The sequence below is a fragment of the Neolamprologus brichardi genome, chromosome 14 (assembly GCF_056152115.1).
Source record: "Neolamprologus brichardi isolate AB-2024 chromosome 14, ASM5615211v1, whole genome shotgun sequence".
NCBI lineage: Eukaryota > Metazoa > Chordata > Actinopteri > Cichliformes > Cichlidae > Neolamprologus > Neolamprologus brichardi.
The window spans coordinates 8,057,755-8,079,339 of record NC_142117.1 but is presented as its reverse complement, the minus strand read 5'-3'; the positions used below and the strand labels follow the sequence as shown (position 1 = coordinate 8,079,339).

Below are 21,585 nucleotides of genomic sequence, written 5' to 3'. Positions count from 1 at the left end.
ACAGACTTGCTTGTTACAATCACGATGGAAAAATGGCCCCATCGTGTTTTTCCTTATTTTCTGTCATATGTATCATGTAACAATGGTGGATAATGATATTAAACATGGCCAAACTTTCAAATACAGAGGCCTGTGTGTCAACAAGTAAATCTCTGGGAGCCAAAGCCACAGCTTTTAAATCTGGATGATGATAGCAAGAGGGGGCAGTCCTAAAAATGAGTATCCCAGGCTCACCTGTGTTCATACCTTCTGTTTATGACAAACAGCCAATCAGAGGTAAGCTGGATTAAGGGAGCAGAAAGCGAGCTAAAATGGCTCGTTGAGCTGAGGGGCTCCACCAAAGCTCAGTAAAAGATAAATGAGGCAAATTTATGAAGTATGAATCCTGCCCTCCTCTAATAAAGTCCAAGAATTAAAATACAGAGGTGGACATGAACATTATAGGTCACTTTTAATGATTTTTTGATTAGTTGCTCATTTGCAATATGCTCCCCTATGTAACAATGATTAAAAATAAACTCCCATGAGCTACCACATGAGATTACATGGTATTTATATGTGGCTCAGAGAGAAAAATCACTGTTTGAACTGGTTACTGGATGCTTCTGTTTAATGGCTCTCAGCAAAGCACCAGTCCAATACTGGTGATGATGACAATGATGCATAAAAGTTGGCTGTGACAAGGCGACTGAGAAAGTGGCGGCATGATTTCTCCAACAGGGACACACACTGTGGACACACACACAGAGCCAAAATAGGCAGATGGTGGCAATGATGATCACAATAACAGCCAATCGGTACAAGTTTGTGTGCATTTGGCTTAAATGCGTCGGGGAAATATGTTTCTCGCTTTGCACGCGTGTGTGTTTGTGTGTGTGCTGAGTTCGAATGGCACTGGGGAGAGGTAAGTCATTTCATTTCCTGGATGAAAGCCTGCTGCACCAAAAGCCAAGGGGCCTGCTGCTGACTCCCTGGAAAAGCTCCTCTCTTCCTCTCATCTCCCTCCCCCCCTCCTTGTTCATCAATTTCAGCTGTCCACTCTGCGGCCCTCTGCTGTCACCTGCCCCTCTCTCACTTTTGTCCATTTCGCTTCTTCCCACCCCTCAGTCTTATATATTTTCCTTCCCTCCCCCAACTCCTTCTTCTTCAAATTATTCTTCAATTGCTGCTCTGCAGTTCCCTCATTTCTCAGTCTCTCAATACAGTTTGGCCCTCCTCTTCTCTCCACCCCACCCCAAACCCCTCCACCCACACACACACACACACACACCACCCGTGCTCTGCCGCTGCAGAGTCAGCACTTCCGTTCCGCAGTCCTCTGCAGACAAACGAGTGTGCTGATTTACACTTTCACAGCCTGCCCTCGACAATTTTAGAGCACTTTTATTGTGCATGCAGTACCTTTGCTGTCTTTTAAGATTATAGAAACAACATCCACATAGCAGACACACGTGTGTACTCCACATGTATGCAAGGCATACATATGGGAGCAGAGAAAAAGCAAACAAACCATCAATCTTATGGAAAAAGTTTGAAGTATTAACAGTTGCTGGTGTTGCCAGCAACTGTTAATACTTCAAAATAATGCAAAAAGGCAGACACAGCTTATAAAAATAAAACTGTGTGTGTGTCTGTCCACGGTACATTTTTTTGTTCTTAAACAACAGAAAGAAGGGATACATTGATCATCATGCCCCTCTGCAGCAGGCCTTAATCAGAGCCATTTATCCCCTGTATCACACACACAGAGACACACACAGATGTTTGGAGCTCGTTATTACTTTCCATTAGGGCTTGGGGCTAGCTGTAATAAGGCCAGGCTGAGGGAGTTAGTGTTTTTTAGTGGAGGAGCACACAGTGGAATGGGAATAATATACACACATAGATATTTCTCATGTTGTCTGTTGATTAATACAAAGCCACAAGGTGAATGTGCATATATGAATCCAGTCACCATTTTTCCTTTTGTTTTGTTGCCCTAAGACACACACACACACACACACACACACACACAGCTGGAATCTGCAGATACCTACGTGTGATATTTATTAGAATGATGGCCATATTAATACACAGCAAAGCGAGGGAGAATGTTCAAGCGTTCGGTACACTTAATGAGCACTTATCAAAGATTAATGTCTGAGCGCTAATGCAGCTTTATTTGCTGTAGCAGAGTGTGAGGACTGTGGGCTAGTTGGTAGTTCAAGGGGCGATTGCGGGATGATATATATTCTTTTTTTCGCTTGTTTACCAGATATAAAGTCCTGAGCTGGGGCCTCCAGAACATACGGGTACCCAGACCCTAGAGGACAAACAGACCACATAGCATAGTTAAATACAAGCAGTGTGTCACTGTCTGTGTGTTTGTGTGTATACACTCTCTTCCCCCGCAAGCTTTTATTCCCTCAGTGTAAAAGAAAGAAAGCCATCTCTCTTTTATCCATTTTTCTACATAACATTATTAGTTTGTGATTGATGTGGGCCCTGTGCAAACTCAGCAGCACGACAAATGAACAAGCAGCGGAGGACGTAGGAGTGATGGAAGAACGCAAACCCCGAGACAGACGGATACGTGTTGGAAGAGTGGCGATGAGATGAAGGGGAGGAGCAGGAGGATGAGGAGGAGAGGGAGAAAGAAAAGGACGGCAGTTTAATAAGAAGAGTTGATAATGAATGATCCGATGTGAGAGAACATATACAAATATTATAACACTGAAGGATAAAAGGCCACTTGGTCATGTTTACTTCATAAATTAACTGTTTGTTAATCGGTGTCCAAGAACCGTGGTCCAAGCTAACAAACCACGGGCAGGGCTGACCCATCAAGCTTTAGATCTCCTCTTGCCAGTGCAGTGTAAAGGAGATGTACTTATGAACAGGTTAAAGGGTGTTATTAACACTTTGCACATGACCCCAAATGATCAGTAAACCTGGTGGGGAGGAAACAAACACAAAAACCCACAAAGTTTCTGTCATGTTAGAATTGATCTTGAGCCAGTGACAGCTGAATTTGAATAATGTGGTCACAGAAGTAACTCCAGACACGTCTTTGAAGGAAACATATACAACAACGTCACAAGTAAGTTGTCTCACAGTAAATGGGACTCAAGTCCAGGTAGTTGGCTGATTTATGGCTGATGGCCATAAACACAAGTTTTAAAAAAGTAAAGGAGAGACAGGAGAAACACCATTCAACCATGTCATGAGTGCATTGTTTGTCCACCAGAGGGGGCTCTGCAACTTCTCAGCTAGCAACCACCCAGATGATCTGAGCAGAGGCGGGCAGAGCGTGAATCAGTAAGTAAATAACTACACATAACTCTTTGGGAAAATCTGTTTATGTTTTGTTTGCCAGAAATGTTTTTTTTTTGCCTGTTATACTTTTAGCACAAAATCTCTATTTTCTACTCCTTACACTTTAACAGGCTCATTACTTTAGATTTAAGACATTTAAGAAGACGTACTAAATATTATTTTCCGGTAATCTGAGTTAGATGTTTTTCTTTCTTTCTTTCTCTTTTTTTTTAAAATTCTTTTCATTTTTCTCGGCTGGTGCTTCACATAAATAAATGTTAAATCTGGATAGAGTTATAAGAATTAGAACATACGTTGAAATAAAGCTTGCTTGTATTAATATCGGTTTATTACAATATCAGTGACGTAAGGTTCAGTTAGCTTGACAAAAAAAAAAAAAGAAAAAAAGAAAAAGAAGAAAAAGAGCTCATAGAAATCTTCTTCTAAGAGCTGTTTTTGTTTTCCTTTATACTTTTCAGAGCCTGCCTGTTTTTACTTTTGAGTTATTATACTTTTAATCAGAGTAACTTTTTATTTAAGGTCAGTTCCACGTTGGAAATACTTGAGCTTAAATTAGTCTTATAATAAACAACTTGGGCCCATTATCAGCTAATGTACATCCCCACGTAAAAAATCTTGGTTTCATCTTTGATTCTACCCTCAAGCTGGACAAGCAAATTAATTCAGTTGTTTGTGGCAGTTTTTTCCAACTCAGGAGCATTTCTAAACTCAAAAATATCCTGTCATCTAAAGAACTGGAAACTGTTATCCATGCTTTCATATCATCACGTCTTGACTACTGTAACTCTCTCTACTTAGGCATCTGTCACTCAAGCCTTCCCCGCCTGCAACTTGTTCATAATGCAGCCGCAAGGCTCCTGACGGGTACCAGAAAGAGAGAGTGTATTACTCCGATACTCGCATTGGCTGCCAAGTAAATATAGAACTGATTTTAAGGTTTTATTATTTGTTTTTAAAGCTCTCCATGGTTTGGCTCCAGGTTACATTTCAGATCTTCTTAGCCTCCACCTACCCACTCGAACTCTGCGCTCCTCCAGTCAGATGCTGTTATTAGTTTCACACTTCCAGTTCAAATCTAGAGGTTACAGGGCTTTCTCCATTGCTGCCCCGAGACTCTGGAACAGTCTTCCCCCTTTCATAAAATCCTCTTCATCCTTGGAAGACCAACCCATTTTCTAAGGCTTTCGGATCTCTCTGACACCTTTTATTCTGTTTCAGCTATTCTGGTCTTTTATCTCATTGGCTGATGTTTGCATGTGTATACATGTATACATGTATTTTATGTTCACATATGTGTGCTTGTGTGTGAATGTGTACATTTTTGTATATGTATGTGCATATTTGCATGTACAGATATTTTTTACAAACATATATGGATGTGTTACAATGTTTCTGTAATGTTTTCATCTTATCTATTTTAATTCTTTTTATTATATTATCCCTCTGTTCAGCACTTTGGCTGACACTTGATGTCTTTTAAAGGTGCTATATAAATAAAGATGACTTGACTTAAATTATGTGGATCTTTTTCATATGGATACATATGTGTGAGTTTGCACTGCCTCAAGCTGACACATACAGCACCCATCCTCCAAGCGTTCCCTACGTGAAACATGTTCCCACAGTTATTTCACTGTTGTCAGACATACAGACGCTTGGGTTCAGTCGGCATTTGCCCGTTTCTGGTTCTGGACCAATCAACACTACTTGGAAAGTTTGCAAGTTGCTAGCCTACTGTAAGGGCAACACAATCAGCTCAAGATAACACCATCTTCTCTATTCTGCCACTTTGGTCCACGTTCAGCTCCTCCTCACTTCCCCTCACACACACACAGCGACAGCAGAGGAGAGAAACTATAGGCTAAACGAGCATGACAACAGCTGAAGTAACAGTTTTAAAAGAAAAGGGCAAGGGACTGAGCAAAGTTTTGGTTAATTATCCATTCTTATGTCATTATGTCTACTGAAACAATCTTTTATATGATCATAATCAAATAGTGTGGCCAGGATGAAATCTAATCAAAACTGAAACGTCGTGTTGAGGCCTTACATGAGCCTGTGCTGATCTGTACGTTAAATGTCAGCAGACAGCATCCCGTCTATGACGTCAGGAGAGCATCATAAACATATGACTCTCTGCTTTTAAAGCAAAGGGCAGACAAAGACACTGATGATAGATCTGCAGAGGAACAACCAGCAACAGCAAAAATCCATTGGTGCTGCAGCATGAAAAGCCGTATGCATCTCCTGCAGGTAGCCTGTCCTACAAAAAGGAAGACAATTACACTAGAAGAGGAAAAGTTCACTGCGCTCCTCCGAGTCTTGATACAAACCTGCAAAGTATGGGAAAAAACATGGATGTGTGTGGATGGTGGATTAGCTCTGGGCTCACTGATGATTAGATAGCAATAACTCAGAACATGGAGGCTCAGATGGATGGGGAAGGAGGGAGACACCCGCACAAACACACACTCATACCACAGATTATACCCAGCAGAGGCGAGGGGGAGGTGATGGATTGCCTACCGAGAGGGTAGTGAAGAGAGCTGAGTGGAGAGACAAGATTGAGAAGAGGTCAAATAAATGGAAGGGTGAGTGGAAAGAAGAGATGGAAGGAAAAAGAGAGAGAGAGGCTGCGGGTCCACAAGATAATTAGATGAAAGGAGAGAAGTGAAGGGGGAGTGGATTAGATATAACTAAGAGGTAAAGGAGGACAGATAAAGGAAGAGGGGGAGAAATGAAACAAGAGAAAAGATAAAGCAACATGAAAACAAAAATAAAAAAAATAAAAAACCTGCAAAGTAACAGAGAAAGTAGGACGCCGACTTCTCTGTGGCATTTGGAGTTTAATAAGCATTGATTTTACTGTGAGAGGGGCCGACTCTTAAAACCACATGTTGATATCACAATCCAAACTCATAAGATTAATGATGGCATTAATAAAACTTTGGCCCGCTTGGTTACAGCTGCAGTAAAAGCTGTCGGCAACACGCACAGGGCTTATTGATTTATACTTCTGCACTCACAAACTGTATCTCTGTAGACAAATTCCCCTCCTACTGCACTTAATTAAGAAATAAATCTGGTATTTTATTGCATCTACCGAATGGCTGCTTTTAAAAGTGGGAGGACTGCAGTTTAGACTGTAATGTTGAAAAATCAACCTTTGTCAGTGACAACCAGTTTCTGAGGAATTAATCAGCGCTGTTACCAGTTTATTATATTGGTGAATGATTCAAACTACACTGGCTTTCTCCTGGCCCAACTCTCAACTCCCCCTCCCCTAGTATCTGTCAACCCATCCTTCACCCTCAATGTGTTGCATTTTTCAAAATATTTCAAGTGGGCAGAGAGGAACCTGAACTGGGGAACTACATTATTCTTTAAAACAGCTCCTGGCAGATGTGGAAACTTGATGACTCTGGCAACCCAATGAGTCCCTCAGTGGTAGTTTCACTGTTTCTCCTTAGCCCATTGTCAACAGGAGATAGATGTGCAGGGGAGCAGTCACTGACATCACTGTCCACAAGGATACTGAATAATGTACTCACAGCCCAGGCCTCTTACAGCATAGAGCGATACGTGACCCATCAGTGTTGCTGTCAACTGGCAAGCCATGCTTGATCCGATACTTTCGCTGGTATGTGCATTTCCCTGGGTCAAAAGGTCCCCAAGGGTCACAGACGTCATAAGAGCAGAGAGACAACAGCAGCAACAAGTGCAAAGGAAACAAAAGTTTTACCTGTGCAAAGAAGTCCTAAAATTTCTGTATTGAATCTGCCATCATTCTACTTAGGCTAACCTCCATCTGTTCATTATCACATGCTTTGAAGTTATTTTCTGATAAAAGAATTCATCTTGATATACTTTCACACACTTTTGATTGAATCCAGTGTTAATGAGCGGCTGTAGCTCAGGCCATACAGCCTCCTTGGGGTTCAGTATCCTTGTGTAAGATAGTCAACCCCAAGTTGCTCAAGACATCCATCAGAGTGTGAATGTGTGAATACAGCGAAAGCAAAGAAGATCTGGTGAATGAGGTATGCTGTATAAAGCACTCTGAACTCTCAGGAAGAGTAGAAAAGTGCTGTATAAGAGCGAGTTCATTTACAATTTCTATTTTACCATACTGGTACCAACTGCCAAATTCATGACATACCCCTGAGGTAAAGGACAGTCCCATAGCTGCACTCTTCTTATTGTGTCTACACTCAAAAACCACTTTATTTGGAACGTAACACCTAGTCTGGACCAGACCTCCTCAGAGACAGAATCTAAGTAACGTATGTAGCAACACTGATGTTACCCACTGGTTTCTAAAACCGGCATTTGAACTCTAAAAGTTAGAGTTGTTCAGCCTGACATGATGCCATACTATGACTTTTGCTGATTTGTCAGGTGAATAATGATGCTTGAATGTACACCAACTTTTATAATTATATTTATTGTTCTGTAAAGATGAGTTGGTTCCTGTAGCAGTTTCATCGTGGCTATAATAAGGAGAAGAAAACCTTGGCTAAAAGGTTTGAGACTTTAAGAACTAAATGAATACTGTACACATGAATTATCTTAATAAACAGGTAATCACTCAATACAAATACACCCCACACGGGACACAACTCATACCCTTCCTCAAGGTATTGAGCATCCTCCGGTAGCTTTTGTAATTATCCCCGGTTGACTTTTGGCACTTTTGGGCAGGTGTATGAACATCACCATCTTATTGCTCCAACGAGCAGTGTTATGACTACCACCAGCTTCCTCTCCAAAATAAATGTAAGCCAACAGCTGGCAGGGGACGATTCTCTGTGCTGACACTCACATTGGACCTGGGCCACAACCTCTATAGTAAAAGCAATGGACAAGAGTGGTCCAAGTATATACACACACACACACCTCAAGTGGCACTGTATCAAATATTGATTAGTGGCCCAAGTCTCCTTGGTTACTTGATATATTAAAGTGATCTCTCTCTCTCACTCACTCACTCACTCACTCACACTCACACACACACTCTCTCTCTCCCACGATCTCTGTGTGAGTGTCAGTTGTGTTGCTTCCTGGATCTGGCAGGTAGCTAAAAAGTGATGACGTCTGAGCACCCCCACAGTGCGTCTGAGTGTGATACCCAACACATGGCCGCATGAGCAGCACACACATGTGGCTCATGTATAACGTACGTTTAAGAAGCGCGTGCGTGTGCGCGCAGGAACAGAGCCCATTCACTGCACAAGCTGCTGGTTCGTTAAATGTGGTCCATGCTGAAGTGAAGGGTGTCTTACACCACAATCGGCGAGTCTCTGCTACGTTGCCTCGATGATGGAGACTCTGAAGTGAGGGAAATGGGTGCACGATGATAATATGAAAGATGCAGGAGACTGTAGTGGGAGAGCTGTAGCTCAGGTTAAGCGTTACAAGTCATTGTGAGCCACATGGACCAAAGTTCTGTCACGTCGTTTAGTCCATAGAGTTTATTTCATAGAAAAGAAAGAATATTTTACTCATGAAAACATGTTGATCACTGTGCAATTACATGTTCCAAAAAATTCATCCGGTCTCATAAACATAGAATTGATCCATTTAAAATACATCCTGCCATCTTACATACACTAGCTGACATGAACATTGCCTTTCTGCCGAATCATATTTTATGCATGTGGTTACAGTGTTTAAGCTTCCTCACAGCTTCTTCTTGTAATTCTGTGAAGACACAGTTTTTACATGCAGGTGCATTTAAACACAGGTTATACACAGGACACATAGCTGCTAGTAAGACCAACAGACCCTGCACCTCACACGGTCCCTGAATGCCGACATGGGAAGTATCACTGGTTAATCAGTGCACGTGCCATTGTCTGTCTGTGCGAGTCTGTGTATGTGTGTCCCATGACAAATGTGTCCATTCCACCATTTGGACAGGCCATCAGGATATCAGACGCTTTTCTGCTCGGCTGTTCAAATCCATCTTTTTACACAACCATCGAGTGGAGGAACACAGACCGAGGAGGAAGAGAAGAAGAAGGAAGATGAATGAAAACAGAGCACAGGAGCGAGAGAGGAGGGCTGCGAGGAAGGAGCTGAAAAGCAGGGAAGATGAAAGGGAAGAAGACATGAGCACGCGAGCAACTGTTGGTCGCTAGGCGCCTGACGGTCACCATGGCAACATGCGGCGCCACGCTGAGCTCCTGCTGACATCACACCTGTTGAAGCAAAACGCGTGTATCTGTGTGTGTGTGTCTCTTGGAGCCAATTAAACTGAGGAGGACTCAGGGACAGAAACAGACAGAAGAAGAAAAAAGGACAGCTGTGTAGATTTGATCACCTCCTGGGCACAGCTGCTTACATGTGGCACATGTGCGTGTGCGTGTGTGTGTGTGTGTGTGTGTGTGTGTGTGTGTGTGTCCCTTTCTCTTCTGGGATGAGAGAGTCTGTGACATCAGCAGCAAGACCAGCACATGCTTCCAAAAGCTTCAGGTGACGACCCTCCCTCTCCCTCTTACCACAGCAACAGAAACAAAAAGATGGAGACAATGCAATGGAGGGAACAAAAATAGACACTTTTATTACCAGCCTGTTTGTCTCAGCCCCTGTATTACCACAAGAAAATAGCTTTATATCTTTTTTTCCCTGAGAATTAAAGCAAGAAAAAAAAATCAATTAACTGAGATGAGAGCAACAAAAACAGAGAACAAGGGGTGGGGGGAGCTAATGGTGCTGATGCTGATTTGCTTTGGCAAGTCCCATCAGTTCTCTGAGCCACATCTGTGGATGAATAAAGCTTGACTGGGATTTGAATTGGTGCATCGCTGTGAGTTACCGTCTACCGCTCCACTCTGTGTGTCTGTGCTCGGCAGGGCAAGTTTCTCTTGTCAGCTGAATATTTTATGTCCGTTCTCATGGCTGAGCTCTTTTAACAGAAGACACACACACACACACACACACACACACACACACACACACACACACACACACACACACACACACACACACACACACACACACACACAGCTTGTGTAATCCTTACCCTTCAACCCTGTCTGGTGCGGGGGATTCGATTTAAAATGGTCAATTTCACATCAGAAGCAGCATCTTTATGCCATCAACCTTTAGAGCAAAATAACACGCAGGGGGAAATTCGATTGTCTCACCTGTGATTATCATACAGAATTAAATTATTCTGAGGGCTACATACAGGAACTTCAGCCTAACTTTAAAACTGATTTTTCCTCTTTTTATAGAGAAAAATGATAGTAATAATAATTGGATGAAACGAAAAAACAGAATACAGCACAGACGTGTGTGTGACCAATCAGTGCAGTGTGAACAGGCAGGCTGAGGATAAGAAGATTATCCCTGACATCCACAGATTACACACACACCTGAGCAGAGACACACACCTGATACAAAAAAAACAAACAAAAACCACTACTGTAGAGGACAAGAGGGACCGCCGAGATTACTCTTCCTCTCCGGAGTCCCTGTTTTCTCCGGCAAACACATTCCCACCTTTAGCACCAGTGTAGCGCTCTGAAGCTCAATGCTGCACCCTGCTGGTTATGTGGCACAAGAATAAGACCTTCCCCAAGGACTCCACTGGGTGGTTGAACAGCTAACAGTCGGTGAAAAGACCGTATGCTCACTCTTGTGGTAACCATTTTCCACTTTATGCTCCTTAAATTGAGGTAATTTGAGTATATAAAATCACTGTCAATCCTTTAAGACCTATGTTACAGATAAAACCTGTGGTCTGTTGAGAGTCTGCCATCATTTTATAGTTTGTTTAATTTTAATGATATGTAAATTACTAAATTACTAAAGATGGAAAAAAAAATGTCCTAAATATGAATATACTGTTTTTAGTGTTCTCCCCTCTTGTGACTTTTGATATGATTCTCCATGGATCATATCACAAGTCATTAGCCCTTAAATTTGTAACTTATAGGCATTTAAAATTCAGAGGTCTTTAAATTGCTGATGTCTCAAAGTTTAAAGGGACTTTTTCGTCACTTGCTCAGAGGGGGTCGTCTGACTGTTGGGGTTCTCTCCACAGTATTGTAGAGTCTTTACCTTAATATAAAGCAACTTGAGGTGACTACCATTGGGATTTAGGGTTATATCAATAAAACATACTACTGAATTGAATCTTATATAGACTGGATCAAATTTAATTATCAGTGATAATAATAGAAAGTATTTTCATGGACTCCAAACGGCGAGGCCCATAAAAACTGTCCTAACACCAGGACAGCAAGTCTGTTACCTTTAATGTATCAATTTTAGTCAGTAAGCTATAAGCAAAGCCATCTTGTGACAGCACTTTTAGAGCAGAGTCAGGTGTAAATGCTTTTTTCCCCCCCAGAATGAGTTACTTTCGTTGTTTGATCTTGAAACAAATGTACAATTCTCCACTCAGCTTTCCTGCAGCATGGAAGGGCAGCAATGCCACTGCTGATGGTGCAGAACTGGACTCTGTCTCATAAGGGAATGATAGATGAGCACAGCTGGTAGGGCAAAAGCAATAACGGTTTAAAAGTCACCAGTTACAAGCTAAAAATTTAATGAATATATTGTTCAGTTCACAGGTGCCGTTGTGAGTTTCTGACCCTCCTCCAGGATCAGCTTCTGAGCTCTGCTGCAACACACGTATAACCGTTGTGTCTTATTCACAGAGTGTGCTGGGAAATGTCCTTCTCAAAGACAACACCTCTGTCCCTATGTGTTAGTTTATTGTGTCAGACACCGCAACCCCCCCCCCCCAAAAAAAAAAAAACAACAACAAAAAAACAAAAAAAAACACCCACTCACACACCCACAATTGTTCAAAAAGAAAAAAAGAAATCCTGCCCGGCTGAGAAACAAAAGCCACACAACAAAAGCCTAAAAATAAACACCAGGTTAAGTATCTCCCATGATTTATGCTAATTTCAAGAGCACATTCTTGGGTTCTGAGTTTAAATTTAAATATAAGGCCATGTATGCATCACTGCATTCTTATTAGGATTTTGCTCTCATCTAATGAGCCCATCCTTTTTATACCATTCCCTAAAAATTGTTCAGCAATAAAGCTGACATTAAACACACATTAACAGACCATCAGCATCTTACAGCTCACTTGTACTCTAATGCTGACCATATTGAAACCCACTCTACTTGTTGTTCAGGCTGCACCAAGTTGCTGGGACTTCTATACATCATTAAAGAAAAAGAAAAAACCCACAGTGTCGACACAGAGCTGAAACGATGACAGCTCCTGTGGGGCCGCAGAATGCAGAGGATAGGCTGCAGACTGCTCCTGGCTGTGCCATTCAGCACCGTTAAACAGCAGTAAATGAAAAGGGAGATGTGAGTTTGTTTCTCTGCTGTGTGTGTGTGTGTGTGTGTGTGTGTGTGCGTGCGTGCGTGCGTTTGGGAGAGAAAAGTGAATTAGAAAACAGTGTGAGCAATAATAAAGAGATTGTGCAGAACTCCGCAACAGGATTGTGTATATCTCTGTGTGTGTCAATATCCATGCATATGTGGCTGTCTGACTTCAGCAGCAGCTGCAGTCATAACCCACAGCAATGAATAAATAAAAAATTGTGTGTGTTTCAGGTTTATATTCACACGTTCTCAGCCGGTCGATTTGTGGCTTATGCCTTTGCCTCACTCTGTGTGTGTTTATATTTGCCTTTTCCCTCCTGCAGAGAGAAAAGTGTGTGTTTCCGCAGGGCTATCCACATCACCTCTCTCATGCTTGAAGCTACCTGCTGAGGGACTAATCCATTGAATCACTGGCATTTCGGTGTCCTGATCAGTGTAGAGATGAGAGGAGGCAAAAGAGATGGACTGGTAGCTGAGTCATCAGCTGTCAGCAAAACAACGGCAAAACTCATCACTCAGATGAGAGTAGAGGACACACACACACACACAGAAAAAAATCTGCTGATTTTAGGACAAACATGTCTATATGATTGCACCGATCACTTATGAACAGCAGAGGGCAGTCCATTAACACCGAACAGGCAGCAGCATGGTCAACAACCCTTGAGCAGTCTGATGAAGCCTAAGTTACTGTCCACTGATCCAAGCCGCTGCAAAACGTTTACATTTGCACATTTTTAACCAAAAGCCTTTGTGCCGCTGTGTTTCCATGGGAGCAAATGGGGAGCTTTTTTTTTTCCTTTGAGTAAAATGCAGTCCACGATTGGTGGCTGGCCTAACCCCAACCCTTCTGAAGGTTACAGGATTTTTAAGAGGGAGGCTTGCATGTGAGCACAGTGCAAGTTAGTCAAATACATTCATTTTTGCAGCACCTGCAACAAAAATCTGGAATAGCAAACATGCTGCTTGTATTGTGTGGCCAATGCAGAAACGCGTACAACATTTACTGTTTCTGCTTTCAGACCACTGAAGCAGACATCATTATAGGCAGTGTTGGGGAGTAACGGAATACATGTACCGCCGTTACGTATTTAAAATACAAAATATGAGTAACTGTATTCCGTTACAGTTACCGTTTAAAAAGGTGGTATTTAGAATACAGTTACTTTGTTGAAATAAATGGATTACACGGCGGTACTTCCCTGTTTCATATTGTGGCGGGTCAGGACTGTTTGGGTTTTGTTTGACAGCTACGTTCTGTTGTTCCAGGCAGCAGCGTTACGGTTGCCATGGTTACAGGGTGACGCTCTCTCTGTGTGTTTCCTGGGTGAGAGAGGCCTTTTTGTTGTTGTTGTGCTAAGCTAATAAGCAGAATGCTACCGGTATAGCTCTAAAGAATGTAGCATCATAGGCAGTGTAGTCCGTGCTGCAGGGAGAATGGACTGCCATACCCGTTATGTGTCTGTGAACGAGGGAGGGAGAAAAAGGAAAAGTATGAGCTGTCATCGAGCAAAAACGGGAGCTGGAAGCATGTAAATATAATAATAACCACTGCAGCCAAGAAGAGAGCCTGACGAGCCCAGTTGTAAGTAAGCTATTAAGACTCGACTGTACACCGTGTTCGTGTTTTCCTCCAAAAACAATAAGTTCCGTTGGAGCAGCCTTTCAACGCCTCTCTCTGTCTCTCGCTAGCAAAGTTGACCCAGACAACAAAGTAAAGCTAGTTTTCGGCTACGAGCCCGACACAGAACCCACCGTATTAGCCAGAGGTCCCTTTACTATGGTTCAGAGCCGCGGACCTTCAGTAACAGTAATAAATCACAGCAATAGTACATTCATGTAGTTGTAAACAGCATGATAATATATTAAGTAATCCAAAGTATTCAGAATACGTTACTCTCATTGAGTAACGTAACGGAATACGTTACAGAATACATTTTAGGTCATGTATTCTGTATTCTGTAATGGAATACATTTTAAAAGTAACCTTCCCAACACTGATTATAGGAGATAACCCTAACTTAACCCTATCTGCTGCAGAAAGGCAAAACTGATTTTTCTTTTTTTGATGTGTCATTTAGAACAATGAGTTTATGATGACAGTAAGAGCATAAATTACATTCTGTGATAGCCTAAAGTTAGAGTCAAGGTTTTCACCTTTAATGACTTAGACCTCAGATGGTGATGTCAGCACACTAATTTGCTGACACAAATTTTCCTAAAACTTTGGCACTACTGTGAAAAACAAACAATGTGCTGAGGGGAGCTTGCAAGACATTCATTTTTGGGGAAGCTAAAAAACCTGGAAAAACCCTGGATAAAAAGCTAGTGTAGGTCGAGAAGTAGAAAGTCTCAACATGTCACTAAGGTTTGGAAGACAAGTTTTGGTTTTTGGGTTGTTGTTGTTGTTTTTTTTTGCTTGTTTTATCAGTTTGGATTGTTAACTCGCAACTTTTTAATCAGCTTTACTGCAACGTTACGCCCACACCATACAGGACATGATGTCGCTGCTCGCACTGACAATAAGCACACAACCCACAGGTGCCTTTCTCTGCTGATTTAAGTCAGAACAGTGTGTGTCCTTAAAATAACGCTAAAAAAATAGAAACGTCTTCATTCAGCATTTCTGCAGTAGTAGAAAGGAATGAGCTATTTATAAATTAACATTACTGCACTAACAACCAGGCAAGCTCCAACAGCTCAGCCAGTCATTAGGATCTTTTTATATATGGTTCCTGTCAAGAGTTTATGTGCACTCATTATGGTCAACGTTTTAACAATAATGGGATTTCATTGAATTCTCCAAACTCCCCTTTCTCTGTGGCTCAGAGACCGCACAGCATGCAATTGTAAGAGTCACGTTTCTTAATTTTCTCTTAGTGATCATGACTGAAGCTGGGATCTTCCCTGGGCTTTTACAGCACTCATTGGACTGAAAAACATAGTGAAATAGTCCAGTGTGATCAATGCATATCTGAAAAAAAACAAAAAACAAAACAGAAAGGTCTCCCCTGCACCCTCTACCCTCAGTCAGGTTTTCACCCACCCCTGAGATGGGTGAAGAAAGAGGCCCCAAATCGACACCTTCAGTCTTGACTAAAGTTTGTAGGTGATCATATGGACAATCATGAAGACTTTTATGTTCACATGAGATAAAAATGAAGATATCTTGCCATAATTATCAGAGTTTGAATGAGTACCTCCAAGAAAACTGTACTGCAGAGCATGATGGGGTTAGCATCATTTCCTGGGGCTGTTTTGCTACCAGTGACTCCGGCACATTGAGCAGAGTGAATGCAATAATAAAGTACATTAAAAGCTCATTGGAGAAATCTGGTTAAAACAGGCCAACTCTAAGCTTTTCAAATAGCATTTGAAAACCTGAACTCTGACCATTGTTACAAACAGACCATTTAATTCACATATTAAATCAGACCAGTGCCAGAAACCTTGATGGCTTTTGAACTTGTGAACTGCACTCTTTTTGAACTCTTATAAAAGGTGTATTTTATAAATAATTAATCCCCAGGAAAAAAATAACCGTTTGAAAAAAAAATAAAAATTCAAGCCCAATACTGTAAAAAGTAACACTCCATGTAAACTCCAACTGTAGGCAATTAATCCCTCTGATGGAGATTAATCCTGATTTGGGTCTGAATTAGTCTGTACCAGTGTCAGTCTGGATTTAGACCTCTTGACAAATAAAGCTTGACCAAGAATTAAACTGGTACCTCAGTCTCAGTTACCATCTGAGACAAACAGTCTGTGCATGTGCCTTCAACATAAATGTCAAAGACTTTCCCTTTGTAATGTTGTGTTAACAACCTCTTTTATCCTGCAAAGCATTCTATACACAATCTTATCTGCCTGAATAACATGCACACACTCATAATTATTTTTTATCCCCACCAACAGCAGGGAGAGAAAGGCTGGGGAATGTTCACATGAATTCAGCCATGCAGTAAAAAGCTCCAAGGATTGCCTTTGTGAGTATTTTCTTGCACTTTTGACTCTTTTCTTCCTTTAACTCTCCGGTAAGCTAAATGCTTCAAGCTAAACATAAGGCAGAGGAGCCATTTTAGAGTTCTCAAAGTGCCTTTGGCACTACATTTTCAACACAAAGGTAATAGTGACCAAACAATTTTCCTCAAGCTGGGGAAGTCTCAGGCTCCTCTATGTAAATATGAGTGTGTACTGTTTATATGTCTATTAATGGGGCTCACACACTATAGCACTTCTTTACTATGACTGTACTGAGCTAAATCATTGCAAAGACTGACTTAATTTTTTTTCTTCCCAATAACAATTTAGAAAAACCATCAACTTTCGTCCAAGCCCTGGAAATGTCTAGAATTCCAGTAATTTAGTAAGGTCCCTAACCTCCCTCCTAAAAGCCCCTATGACCAGGGTAAACACACTTTATAGTAATCGAACTGTGCCATACTGGAGCTGTCAGTCAGTGGGCACGTGGCCAAACCACAGTAAAACCCGATGTTCAGCGATCTTGTCTTGTCGGTACTGTGGGACACTCACATCCAAGGCAGACATTATCGACCACCAGAAAATGTCACAGAGAAGTCCTATAGCTTTATCACACATGACAAGATATAACGAAAAAGGTCAAAAAGTAAACTGTACAGCAATGAGCAATGGCCCACCGTACACTGATCACCGCAGTGGCAGGATTTTACATTATATGTCACAAATGTTCACACAAAAGAGGAAATTTTTGGTGCAAAAGATTTTAGTTAAAGCCAAACGGGAAATCTCCAACTTTGCACTTTTTTCACACCAATTTTGTTCATTTGAGTGTCATTAAATCACACTAAGCAAATGGTCAGAAATAATAAGAAAGTCTCATCAGTGGCCCTTATTCCAGAAACCGGTATGAGGCTGTGTGGTCTGGAACTTACTCCGACACTTGGCACAGCGGCCCTTGTCGTACTCCAGCAGGTCCAATGTCCGGCTTCGATCGCTGACTGATCGCCTCTGCCCGCTCTCCCTCAGCCGAGCGGCCTCCTCTTTGGCGTACACCCCGAGCTCCTGGGTGTAACGCCCATACATCTGGAAATGGACACAATCATATTTTTAGGTTTCAAGGAACCTATATATTAAACATGCCCCTAAACATCAGTAACAAATCAAAAATACAGTTCAATCAGGATCACCAAAAGTCTGTACCGACGCAGGAGGCGTTCAGGTGCAGTCTTAAGCGTAGGTCACCTGCCTCTTACAACTGCTCAGAGCTTAAAGTGCAAAATAAATAGAAAATGAAAAACAGATGTGATGCTCTGGTTGCTTGGAGCTCCTGGTTACTATTATGTGTGCAGTGAAAACATGGCATGAAAACTGCAGTACAACACTTTCTGTGTAAATACAACATGAGATACACTCTGCTCATATTCTGCCCTATGCTTGTGATGCATTAACTTGAGTTTTGATAGCGGCTGCTCCACTCAGCATCCCAGGCCACATTCTTCCACTAAGGGATAACTCTTTTAAAATGGTGCCATTCAAATACTGCTGTTGATGCGTAAGATCAGGGTAAATTTAACCACAGTTAAGCATAAAAGATTGATTTCATTAAGAAAAGATTGACTGTCAAGAAACGTTACACTGTAGTATTATATAATAATCCTTATGACTCAGTGTTTGTTTACTCTATGGGTTCCTCCTGTCTGTGTTTGAGATCTTACTGTATGTTTATTAGTTTGGTTTGCATCCTTGCTTTTCCTCACTTTTTCACAGGTTTACGTAATAAATTTATGCTCAGCAACTCAGTAACTCCTTACTGGCTGTAATCTGTGACCTCAGTACAGGAACCTTCCATCTCAAACTGACTCCCTCCAAAAGCTGCATCACACACACACAGAAAAAAAAAAGAAAAGTCAAGTCAGCAATACAAGAGGCAGGAAATGTCAAGTTTTATGCACCACCTAGATGCCAGCTCGCCCTCCCATAGTGATCTTGGGTACTGGACAGGAACTGGGGCACTGATGAATTCCTCTTGGCCCCCGCCCCCTCCACTCTCAACAGAGCAAGGCTTTTAAAACTTCCTGAAGCAGGTCATGCAAGGCCATCAAGGCTGCATCAAAGTTGCTGTGTGATGTTCAAAATTTGGATACTTATAAACCCAATTCTTTACATGCAAACACATTCAGACTTTTGCAGAATGTTGCACACATCACAGTGTTAGTCCAAAGTGAACAGGGCAAATAAGGAAATGGAGTATAATGAAGCCTCATTCCTGAAGTGTTTCAGTATATACTTTCTAGGGCTGCCACAAACGATTATTTTGATAGTTGACTAGTCACCGATTATTTTTGTGATTAGTCGACTAATCAGATCATCATCCATTGAAAGTAAAACGTACAGCTTATTGCACCAGCAGCATCTGCTCTTATATAACTATCATTAGCTTACAGCTTTAAGTGTTTAAGGTATGTGCTAACTAAAAATAAAGACAAGATGATAGTTTATTAAATTTTAATGAAGTTTGCAGATTGTTTCAGTTGTCTGCTTGACGTTTATTCAGCTGTCTAAAAACTATAACTTTAATCTCAGCCAAACCGATTTACTCAGGAACAAATAAAATACTGAAAAAAGCCAAACAATAACATTTTTAAGTTATCTAAGTGACTTGTATATCATGTTTAACCTGAGTAATGAAAGATGGCGGTGGGTTTGAAAACGATCGGGAGTCCGATGTTCTCACGGGCTCTAGTGAGCCTTGCCCCCGGCTAGCTAATGAGCTAGTGGGTAACAGACGTCTCCGAAAACGTCAAAGCGCTTTTGAAAATATGTGGTGTCTTGATAAACTGAGCAGATATTTGAGGTTTACACAGCTACATTCCCACCTGAAAATATGTTAAACGTTTATTTTGTGACCCAGAAAGAATAATAAGAGTAACTTTAAAACTAACTAGCTGCCGCCATTGTTGAAAACTGAGCAGGGCTGCGCTATGAATTCTGGGACACAGCTTCTTCTTCTTCGGGGTTTAACGGCAGCTGGCATCCTTGTACATGCAGTGCTGCCATCTTCTGTTTCAGTCCGTTATTACACTCTTAAATCCTACTACTTATTCCTGTTTCTTTAGGGGTCTTACAAAGCTTTAAACGAGGCGTCGACTATTAAATTAGTCGTCGACGATTTTGATAGTCGACATAATCGTGACTAGTCGACTAATCGTGGCAGCCCTAATACTTTCATCAGCACTCACTTGGTTGTGAAAGGTCCCAAAAAGTGTATCGGACTATATTTGTTCATGTTCAATAGAAGCAAGAATAAGAACACAGTGCTAGATACTGTACAGTTCAAGCTGTCCCTTTGGGGATCAGCAATGTACTCTCATTAAAATCTTCTGCTTTGTTTTCACTGGTGGGTAAAATCTACAATGTAGTGGTGGAAATAACAGTGTTAGAAGTGTAACTGAGGTTATTGTTGGTGGTGGTTTAGTTGTTTGAGAATATTGCTGCTTATAGTAAATTACAAAAATACTGACAGCCGCCAGTGCAGCCCCTCAGCCTCCTAGTAGATGCACCTATTGTATCAATTTGAAAGTCCTAGGTGACTTTCTTCTCGTTGAGGTCAAAGTCACCGAGATTTGAACTTATCAAGATTTTTAGCAGACGCACTGACAATATCTCATCGCTTCATTTTTGCGTTATCGTGTCCACAAAGTTGAGTATCAACACTGCTCAAACAACAATTGGCATCATGTCTCTTTATACTGACGTCGGGTGTCCACTGTAGACTTAATGCTCAGTGAAACAAGTATTTTGGACAAAATTTACAGTCAGACTCAAACTTGGTAATTCTTTAGGTACTTTTTGGCTGCTCCTTTATTTCCAAATGGGTCGCCACACCAGCCGTTTGATTTGGCACAGACCTGAGGTTTGTGTATCCTCCCAAAGTTGAACTGGGGATGCGTCTAATAAAACACAATGAAGTGGAATCACATAACATGGCTTTTCTGTGAAGTTGTAACAGGCTCTCCAACTCTACTTCCTCCTCATCGTTCCATGAATCCCGCTCCCACTCTTCTTCCTGCTCAAGCTTTCCTGCAACATCAATGGAGGCACCGCACTACACGGCCAAGAGTGCCTTTACGTTCAGAGGTGTACATTAACTTAATGGTTCAATTGCATGTGTTATAAAAGTTAATGAAGTTAAACATTTATGGAAATAAACCACTGTGAAAGTGCTGCACAATTAACAGCTGCTCTTACGAGCAATAAAAACAGTTAAAGGGACGGAAAGGGGCTCCGTTAAATACGTGATGAAATATGTGTTGTGTTCTGACTGAACATGTTTAAAATGTCATATCCTGTGATTTTATTTTATTTTATTTATTTATTTTATTACAGTTTTTTTTCACAATTAAAAGAAATCTGATTTTTGCTATTGGAAAAAAATCTCAAGTGTTTTGGTTAAAAACTAAATACAGTGAAGAAGAACTGTGTAAAACTCACTATGAGTGTGTGTGTATATATGAGTGACGTGCATGCATGTGCGCGTGCGTGCCCGTCGACAGTGCGAAATATAGAACAGCCAAATATTGAATAATTCATGCTGAGCACAGACACCAACTATCATCAGTTTTAAATTGGAAATACTAGTTGACATAGCCTTGAAGGAAAAAAAAAGAAAAAGAAAAATCATTCAGGGCACATTCCTTTTACGGGTCACATGATTGTGTTGTGTGTTCACTTTCTTAATAATCAAATGTCCAGATCCGATATAGAACGATTCCGTGCACGCCAGAATAAAACAGACACAGGAACCGGGATAAAAATTCTTGGAAAGTGGCGCCTGTTGGCTGACAAAAGAAACTGTTTTGATAACATACAAAGGGGAAAAGCATGCAGATCGACTCTCACACACACCCTTACACCCACGGGCAATATGCA

General features: G+C 41.4%; 1 protein-coding gene across 9 annotated transcripts in view; it reads right to left on the bottom strand.

The window, feature by feature from the left end:
• LOC102785730 (chloride channel protein 2-like) overlaps positions 1–21,585 on the bottom strand; it is a 211,472-nt gene that overhangs the window by 108,683 nt on the left and 81,204 nt on the right. For 7 of the 9 annotated variants that reach the window (XM_087850736.1, XM_087850732.1, XM_087850738.1 and 4 more), the window contains exons 2-3: positions 17,589–17,739; positions 2,252–2,302 (exon numbers count right to left, since the gene is read on the bottom strand). In XM_087850736.1, coding sequence (XP_087706862.1) covers positions 2,252–2,302; positions 17,589–17,739 — 202 coding nt within the window. The remainder of the gene's footprint in view (positions 1–2,251; positions 2,303–17,588; positions 17,740–21,585) is intronic. The other 2 variants (XM_087850737.1, XM_087850739.1) reach the window with 1 other exon arrangement.